This window comes from Odocoileus virginianus, chromosome 7, assembly GCF_023699985.2.
Source record: "Odocoileus virginianus isolate 20LAN1187 ecotype Illinois chromosome 7, Ovbor_1.2, whole genome shotgun sequence".
Taxonomy (NCBI): domain Eukaryota; kingdom Metazoa; phylum Chordata; class Mammalia; order Artiodactyla; family Cervidae; genus Odocoileus; species Odocoileus virginianus.
In genome coordinates this window covers 27,272,728-27,282,500 of record NC_069680.1, presented here as the reverse complement: position 1 = coordinate 27,282,500, position 9,773 = coordinate 27,272,728, and the positions used below count along the sequence as shown (strand labels likewise).

At 52.3% G+C, this 9,773-nt stretch overlaps 1 protein-coding gene across 2 annotated transcripts in view; it reads right to left on the bottom strand.

Annotated features, from left to right (window-relative positions):
- Positions 1 to 9,773, bottom strand: part of FANK1 (fibronectin type III and ankyrin repeat domains 1) — a 100,343-nt gene that overhangs the window by 9,459 nt on the left and 81,111 nt on the right. Inside the window, exons 3-5 of one of the 2 annotated variants that reach the window (XM_070470398.1) lie at positions 8,886 to 9,010; positions 1,268 to 1,349; positions 6 to 80 (exon numbers count right to left, since the gene is read on the bottom strand). In XM_070470398.1, coding sequence (XP_070326499.1) covers positions 6 to 80; positions 1,268 to 1,349; positions 8,886 to 9,010 — 282 coding nt within the window. The remainder of the gene's footprint in view (positions 1 to 5; positions 81 to 1,267; positions 1,350 to 8,885; positions 9,011 to 9,773) is intronic. The other variant, XM_070470399.1, reaches the window with a different exon arrangement.

The window sequence follows — 9,773 nt, the reverse complement described above, 5'->3', positions numbered from 1 at the left end:
CATACCTGGTGTATCCTCTCTGGGCAGCGACCATCAGGGCGGTAAAGCCAAATTTATTGGGAACATCAACCTTCACGTTGCTTGGGGAAAACACAGAGAAAGAGAGATTAGTGCGCCTGCGTCACTTCCGTGGATTCACAGCTGTCCTCTCTTGCAGAGCACAGGTGGTTAGAATGGTTCATTTTCCTGAAAATTCCAACTCCTCCTAGGCCATTAAGTTGTTGTTGTCTTGGACTGCCCTGCCTAATACGTTAAAGGATCCAAATTCACGAGGAAAGAGGAGGAAATTGCTGTAATTTCACTTGAAATAGGCATTTTCTCCAATGCAGAACCATTATGCCATTCGATAAAATCCTCCGCCAAAAGCAGGCCCCCCTAAACTATGGAGAGGACACAGTGTCTGCACTGCGGGCTCTCGGCTCCACCCGCCACACTAGCCTGGAATGAGGAAGAGCCACAGTTCTCCCTTGACCCCGTCTCACCTACTGGGCATGAAGCTCTGCTGCTCAGAGAAAAAAGCCACGCTCTTAAATAGCAGCTTTGGAAGCTGTGGCTTTTTGCAGGAACCTTCTCTTCTCCAGTTTACAGAGCCTCAATTCAGAGATGACCTGCCTTCTAAGTGAAAGTCGCTCAGTTGTGTCCGACTCTTTGCGACCCCATGGACTGTACAGTCCATGGAATTCTCCAGGCCAGAATAATGGAGTGGGTAGCAGCTCCCTTCTCCAGGGGATCCTCCCAACAGGGATCAAACCCAGGTCTCCCACACTGCAGGCATTCTTTACCAGCTGAGCCACAAGGGAAGCCCCATCTTCTAAGACACTCAAAACTATCAATTCAAAAAGGGTCTGGGTAACATCGCCCCCTTTTCATTCGGGAAGCAGCTGTGGATAGCCCATCTGTGGCATTCACGGTCACCATTTCCCCTCTAGGGTTTTATCAGTCACTTGAATTAGAGACAGCTGATTGAGTGATTCCTTAATTTCATCAGGAATTAGACATGGGCAGTTAGGGGTGAAATTTGCCCAAATGCTATGGCATATAAGCAAGAGTCATAAGTTATTTCTGGGAGGAAAATGAGGCACCCAGACTTGGCATTTCTGTCTTCAATGTTCATTAAATAATGGCATTTATGTGGGGCTTTCTACGACCGTCCTTATGAACCAGGCAGAACTCACACCAGTCACCTGAGATCAATTTTGGAGCCAGCTTCTAAGCACTGTTGTGAATTTTAAAAGACCTAAGTGTTTAAAAGGCAGAGGTCTCTCACCCTCCTTGCAGAATGTGCACCAACAGATCTTCATCGTTCACGTTGACAGCTCTGTGCAAGTGTTCGCTACTTATGGGTTCTCCTGAAGAAAGCAGATGGAAAGCAGTCATCCAAAACATAATGAAAGGAGATTCATTCCAGCTCTGTTCCTCCTGCGGCCTCGAGTGGAAGTTCATGTTCACCTCTAAGGAGGCGCTTGGCAACTTTGCTGAGTGTCTCTTACACAACACACTCCACTCCTCTACTGAAAAAAGACCTTGTTTTCACATATTAAGAGAAGAACATTTAGACTGTCCTAAAGGCTTGGGATGCTTTCAAGTTATAAAAGTACTGCTGTGTGGATGTTGTTTTGATATTCGAAAAATAAACCTTTCAGATTTCTTAAGACTTCACAAACGTCTCCTACGAGCAAGGGGAAGCTCCAGCATCATCACGATGGGCTGGTTTTGTTTGCCAGGGAATCACTAAGCCATGTGAACAACAAACAAGAAAGGACAGACGGTTTTAACAGTGGGAGCCCACCACGTCAGCCCTTCCCTGGGAACACAGCATCCACGTCGGCCCTGTGGGGGCAGAAGGGCCTGTACCCAGAGAGCTGGACCCAACACGGTGAGAAGGCCCCACAGTGGGGGCAAGCCTGCCAAGTGGGGCAGCCAGGGAAGGATTCCAAGAAACGGTAGAGGAGAAACAGAAGGCAGAAGAGAGGCCCTTTGTGCGGTGACTCCTCGCGGGAGAGAATGGGGCCGACGTTCACAAAGGAGCCGTGTGAGAGTGCAGGACCCTGTGAGAGAAGCCGTCCAGCCGGACGTTTATTTCACGGCTTCACGTGTTTCAGCTTCCATGACTTTCTGCCTTTGTCGATGATTCAGTTTAAATGAAATAATGCAGAGCACTAGACCAGCACCTGCACGTTATTTAAGTGTCTTTAGTGGTAAGAAAAAAAAAAATCCACATGCAATACAGGAGATGTGGGTTCAGTCCCTGGTTGGGAAGGTCCCCAGGAGAAGAGACTGGCAACCCACTCCAGTATTCTTGCTGGGAGAATTCCATGGGCAGAGGAGGCTGGCGGGCTACAGCCCATAGGGTCGCGAAGAGTCGGACACGACCGAGCACACACACACATGCAGGTAACAGTGACGGAGTGGCAGGTGCCCTGGTCCCGAGCAGCCTACCTTTCTCCTCTGCCTGATGTCCAACCTCCCACACACAGTAGCATCCTACCTGCCCCCACAGGCATCGAGCTGATAATCCCTGGCTTCAGTCATCTCAAAGGGCTCATTCATCTAACAAATGTCTAAGGAACTTAGTCAGGTATGGATGGGAGAGCTGGACCATAAAGAAAGCTGAGTGCCGAAGAATTGATGCTTTTGAACTGTGGTGTTGGAGAAGACTCTTGAGAGTCCCTTGGAAAGCAAGGAGATCAAACCAATCGATCCTAAAGGAAATCAGTCCTGAATATTCATTGGAAGGACTGATGCTGAAGCTGAAACTCCAATACTTTGGCCACCTGATGTGAAGAACTGGCTCCTTAGAAAAGACCCTGATGCTGGGAAAGATTGAAGGCGGGAAGAGAAGGGGATGACAGAGGATGAGATGATTGGATGGCATCACCGACTCGATGGACATCAATTTGAGCAAGCTCGGGGAGTTGGTGATGGACAGGGAGGCCTGGAGTGCTGCAGTCCATGGGGTGGCAGAGTCGGAGACGACTGAGCAACTGAACTGAATTAAGTAATGTCCATGCCCGGTCTTCAGTCCAGGGGGCACCAGAGAGAAAGAGACACACACAGGCTCCTCTCCTGTCCTTCATGCTGTGGGGCTGGCTTTCAAGCCATTATATTCTCAACTCTGAAAGAAAATATCCCCAGCAACCCTCTTCTCGCGTTGCACCTCATGCTGCCTCCTGGGGCTCACCCCACACCTTACCCTCCCTCTTAGGCTCAGCCTGCAGAAACCCCTGGTCACCTGTGCCAGTGGAGAAACGGTCTGGGGTGCCAGCTCCCAGCACTGGAGAGCTTTCCTGCTGGACTCCCTGGACGATTCTCCCTGGACAGAGTACAAGCCGGGAAACAGTGGGGCAGAGGAATGAATGGATCGCTATCAGAGTGACCTTCAGCTGATACCCCTGCTTCTGTTCCGGTAAAATAAATTTAAGCCAAGTGAAAATTGTTCTTGAGACAGCCATGTTGTCTGCTTGAGCGTGCCAGTCTCCTCAAGGTGTCTCAGCTATGTTATACTTCCCTTTCATCGTCCCACACATAGCTTTAGACCCAAAGCCTTAAAGAAAAGCAGCAGGATAAGCCATCGGAGGACAAGGCCCACAGCTGGCCCTGGCTTTTGCAGAGAGGTCATGTCGAGATCCTTGGTCTCACGAGGGGCGATGGGAGGGCACAGGGGTTTGCACCAGACTTTGTGGTGAAGTCTGGTGATATTTCTGGTTGTTACAACTTAAGGAAGGGTTGGTACTACTGGCAGCTAGAGGCTGGAGGTCAGGGATGCCTCTAAACAGTCTGCAGACCAGGTTAGCCCCACAGCGTGAATTATCCAGCCCCAGACGCCAACGGTGCAGAGGCTGAGTTGAACACTAGAGCTGGATGGACTTAAAATGGTCTATCCTTTAGTGAGCAAACGAAACCCAAAGTTTCCTTTCCCTCTCCCTTCCTGGAAAGGAGAAGGGTGGTGTGGTGGGTAAGTCCGTTATTGCACCAGAACAACCCCACCCCTGTGAATCGCAAACTTCAATTGCCACTAAAAACACAAAAATACATGATTTGCATGGAATCGTTTAGAGGAACATAGGAACAGCATTAGTCGCTCAGTTGTGCCCAACTCTTTGGGACCCCATGGACTGTAGACCGCCAGGCTCCTCTGTCCATGGAATTCTCCAGGCAAGACTGCTGGAGCGGGTTGCCATTGCCTTCTCCAGAATTGTCTAAAAGAACATAGGAAGCTCATCCTATTTCTACTGAATTTTAAAGTACGGTATCCTAATTCGATCCTATTAACTGAGTCTAGGACTTTACATGATCCTTTTAGATTCTCCTTAAGACCACAAACCAGGACAAGAAAGGCTAAGGGAGTCATTCAAGGGAGGAGTGTGGGGTTTCAATAGATGCTGACGTAGCTGACCAGTCCACTCTAGGCTTCCACTCTCACTAAACGCTGGACACAAGCAGACATCTTAAATACACACCTATGAACAAGTGTGAAGAGGAACAGAAGCCCTAAAGCTTAGAAACCTTCAGAAATGTATTGACTTCTTGGGATTTGAAGGAAAGCCCAAAATGCACACACAGCCCCCAGCACAGTACCCCCAACCACCTCCAGTCCACGTCGTCCCTCTTCTCCACCCCAGCACACCTCTCCTGGTGTGGCACTCCCCGTCCCAGCCAAGGAGCTCTGCGGCAGGCAAATACCAGAAAATGAAGGAAGTTCATTTCACGCTTAAACACTTGATGACCATGCATAGCAGAGACCAGGGTATCATGATATTAGGATGTAATTTAAATAAATGTACCCCGGAGGCTCAAACAGCAAAGAATCTGCCTGCAATGCGGGAGACACAGGTTTGATCCCTGGGTCGGGAAGATCCCCTGGAGAAGAAGATGGCAACCCACTCCAGTATTCCTGCCTGGAGAATCCCATGGACGGAGGAGCCTGGTGGGCTACAGTCCACGGGGTTGCAAAGAGTCAGACATGACTCAGCAGCTAACACAACACACTGCCTGTCCCAGCTTCTGGAAGGGGTCATCAGAGCCCTCTGAACTCATTCTGAGAACAAAGGGACACCTCATGGAAGAGAAGGAAAAGAACACAGTTGCTCACCATGCCCTGGTCTCTGAGCTCCAGCAAAAGGAAGCAGTAACTGTCATCAGGGATGGAAGTTCTGTCTCAGCATTAACTCACTGACCCTCTCAGAGCCCTACCAGGAAGGCAAAGAGGTACCAAGTGTGACCACCAGCCCCGACAGGGACCACCAAGGCTTGAAAGGTCTCACTGGTCACAGGAATTGGCAGAGAAACAGAAAAGAAATGCAAACACTCCTCTTTGCAGGGCAGAGCAGCTCCTCCCACTCCCACTCTAGGCAGGAGTCAGGAAGAACAGAGAGGAAATTCCAGGGTGAGCAGAATGTTTCAGTTCACCACCCCCAAGCCCTTCAAGACACCGTGGGCCTGGTCCAAGGGACTGCCATCAGTATGTGCAATGGAATATGACAAAGGCAGGCTTTGCATCTGTGGGTCTATTTCTCTGATGTTGACCTCGGGTGTCACAATTCCAAATACTGATTTGATGCCGCCGGTGGTGAAGACACCCGTGGGCATCCACGTGTGTTAGACTGGTGGCACTGGTCAGGCAGGACCTCGGGAGAGGATACCTGGCCAGGAGGAGGAGGGGACAGAGAAGCATTTGGGAAGCCTCAGCTCACGTTCTCTAGGAGGGTCATTTAGCTGCAGATGTCCCGGCAGATATTGAAGCAGCATGATAACACCTTTCCTGGTGGAATTTAAGTCTCTATTAAAAACAGTGAATAAATGATGAGTTCATTGGGGAAAATATTTGCCAATTAACAAGCAGCAGCTGTTTTTCTTTCTTTTTAAGGGCCCAACTGATTAAAATTGCATGCCTCATTTAAGCAAGAGTCTCGTGTACTTTACCTGGGAAAGGGAAGGAAAAAAAAAAAGGCTGAGCATCCTTTATTCAAACAAAGTACATGCTTTTGTGATTCATTAAAACACTTTCAAACCGAATGCAAATTATCAACCCACAGAAGCATTTTCACTTGTTTTATATAATGTGCACATTTTAATTCTTTGTTTAGCATGATCTGCCTCCTTAAGAGAGTCTGCTTTGTATATTACAGTAACAGCCTAAGCGAGCAGCTGCCAGCCAGAAGGAAGAGGTGCCCGATCCTTCCCACCCAGGAGAGGGCCCTGAGGCCTGGCGTGCGTCCTGGCTGCAGGCGCGTGCACTGTGACCTGGAGCCCGGCTCCCGGGGCGTCTTTACCAGGAGCCTTGTCTCCAGCCCACCCCCGTCCCTGCAGGAGGCCTTGTCTCTCGACCCACAGAAGCCGTAGACTGCAGTGACAAAGGCTGTGGACCAGCGAACCAGTTATCCACGGCTGCCTCTCCAAAGTCCACTCGGCAAGAAGGCACACCTGGCTTGCAGACACCACTATTGTCAGCTGATAGACCAAGAGCTATGGTGGGTGCAGGGGTCCTCTGCCTTCCTAGAAGAACTTCAGATGGTGCCCTGACTCCCTGTAACCTCCAGCCACAAGGCCCAGGAGCCCCTGCCCTGGCTTGGGGGGGATAATAAGGATGCCAGCGGCCACCAGTGGTCTCTCTGCTCCCAGTTCCGCTCATCTGGCAAGTTCAGGGGCGTCTCCCCAGCCAGAGGGAACCAGACCCATCTCCTGAGACACAGGAAAGCAAGTCGAGCCAATCAGAGCATCTCCTCCTCCTCCTGGTTCTGTCTCGGGGCATTTTGTTCACTATCCGCCCATGCGTGTCTTAAGGATCTTCTATAATTAGACATGACTAACCCATCACCCTCGGCCTTCAGTACACAGGAGGTGGGAGCCAGGGAAGACGAGTGGCTTTGTAAAATGAGGCGATGGAGTGTTGCGAGAGGTGGGGAGACCCTGAGACACGGCTCTGTTCTGGGGGAGGACCCGAACGCCCGGCAGGCCAGGGGCAGCCCCACGAGGACCCATCCGGAGCAGGGCTCTGCCCCCAGAGTGGACTTGACAGGCCCAGGAGTGGAGGGGAGGGAACCCCAGAATGCAGGGGTGGAGCCACCGGAGGGCGGCCGAGAGCTGAACGCTGGCCTGGGGGAGCCGCCTGCCCCAAACCTGGCCTCCGGAGCCCCTCTTCACGCGATGGGCTCCCTTCGCCCACGCTTCTCCTCTCTGCTCTCCTCCCTTCTCTGTGCCTCCCCCCTGTGCACGAAGAACTAACACAGGGTCTGCCTTTTCTTTCCCCTAAAACACTCCAGGAGCTCAACAGGTTCCATAGAAAAGCAAGTGCGTTCATCCTCTCCAGCTTCCGGGCCAAGCCGTCTTTTCTGACCACAATCTTTGGAATTGACCATTTCATGTCAAAAACCTTCTCTGAAACTATATTTCTTCACAATCAGCTGAGCACCGTTTAGGGGGTGTACACGATGTCACCACCCTTAGCTTTAACTAAATTCTCAGCTTGCTAAACCGAAACCTAACCCCCTAACGGCCCCCATGTAATGGAAGCTGTTAATGAACCAACTCAAAATCTGAATGATCTTTCCTGCACACGAAAACGAGCAAAGGCCTTACAGACACAACTGAAACTCACTGCAAACTTATACACCCGTATTCAAGCCAAACGCTACACTGAGTGAAACTTGAAAATAATATTTAACTCACAAGAGATGGATTCCCTTTATGCAACCGAGAAAAGGTTTTAGTGAGTGGGCCGGCAGGAACACTTTTGACCATTTTAATCTTCACAGAATTCTAGTTCAAAGAGGTCATTGCATTACACACACACACACCTTCAAAATGCTTTAAAATACTGATCACGGGGCTTCCCTGGTGGCACTGTAGTGAAGAATCAGCCTGCCAGTGTAGGGGAAAGTGAAAGTCGCTCAGTCGTGTCCGACTCTTTGTGACCCCATGAACTATACAGTCCATGGAATTCTCAGGCCAGAACACTGGAGTGGGTAGCCTTTCCCTTCTTCAGGGGATCTTCCCAACCCAGGGATCGAACCCAGGTCCCCCACATTGCAGGCGGATTCTTTACCAGCTGAGCCACCAGGAAAGCCCAGCCAGTGGGGCACAGGTTCAGTCGCGGGTCTGGGAAGATCCCACAGGCCTCGGGGCAACGAGGCCCGTGCTCCACAACTACTGAGCCTGTGCTCGAGAACCCGGGAGCCGCATCTCGAGAAGCCTGGGCGCTCTGGAACCTGCGCTCTGCGGCAAGAGAGGCCACTGCAATGAGAAGCCCGCCACGGTGATGACGGGCCACCCCTACACAGTGCAGCCTGAGAAAGCCCACGCACATCAACGAGGACCCAGCACAGCCCAAAATACATAAACCTTCAAAAGAGAAAGTATGATCACAGAAAATACCTGCACTCCTAAATCGGCCCTGGGTGAAGACGCGGCCCCTCGCCCCCGCCCCCCCCCCCGCCCCCCGCTGTGTGTCCTCACCCACAGCATCCCAGGAGCCAGGTTTATGCGTCCAGTCATGATGATACACTGACGTTGTCTCAAAGGGACAAAATGCCAAGCGGGCCTCTCCCGAGGTCACCCAGGCGGGCAGCCTGCTTCTCGGCCTGGGAACCCTTGGGGCGGCCCACATGCCTCCCAGCCCGTTTCCTAAGAAAGGTGACTCCATCCCTTTCTTCCTGAATGTGCCCTCCCAGGGCAGCGCCAGCACAAAAACAGGTCTCACGTTTGTCCGAGCATAACGCGACTTCCCTTGTGGGACGGCCAGGCCCGGCCCACGAACAGTGTTATCGCGGTGTTCAAAAACGGAGCGGTTTCTGCGTCCGGTCAGGCTGAGCAGAAAGCAGAGCGTCTTCCCCTTCACGCTGGCCGGTCACCGTCAGACAAAGGAGCTCCGAGTTCTGAATACTCACGGGTCGTGGATACGGAGACCACCGGGCTGTAGGCATGCTCTCCGGAGGGGCTGGTGACCTTGAGCCGGAATCGGTACAGGGTCCGCGGTTCCAGGCCTTCCACCACGTGCTTGGTCGCGTAGCCCCTAGGCGGGAGGGAGACCGCGGTGAAGACAGCAGGTCACGGAGGCGGCGTCCTCTCGAGCTACTAGAAGGGCGGGTGGAAGGATTTCTGAGCACTGACTCCCCCCCAGTACAGGACTCACCTGGATGGCCGGCCGTCGCTCACCTTGGGCTGAACTCCTGGGCACAGAGGACAAACCAGGCGTCCGCTCCTGCCCCCCAGGTGCCCTCCACCCCAGTCTCCCTCCCGCAGGGCGGACGCGCAGCTGGCCCGTGACTGTGTACAGTAAGGCCCCACACGAGAACCTCCAAGCTGTGGACTTGCAGAGACATGAGCGTGTGTGCACGTGTCCAGTCATGCCGGTTGTTAGTTCACGTGTCTGGCGTACACTGTCACATGTGTGCACCCTCCAGGAGGCCGTGCACAGGAGGCCGTGCTCCTGTGTGCTTTTGTTTGCTTAGTTATGCATCATTCACGTGAAAAGCGTGACAAGCCTGATACAGTCGTCCGGAGCCGGCTGTGTTGGTTCAGAACCAAGGCTCCCTTTGCTGGACTCACAGAGTGGACTTACCAACTCGCTCTGGGAACGGACCTCACTCGTACGTAAGGGACTTACTGTACTGTGGACAGACGATCACCTTGACCCATGATATCTGTCCTCAAATGGCAAAGTCTCACAACTGGAAGCCAAGCTCGGCAGTCCGAGAGCACACACGAGCTGCCTGGGGCGGGGGTTTCGAGCAGGCGGACGAGGCAAAATGCCCTGGGCAGGGAGGGGCCGTGAG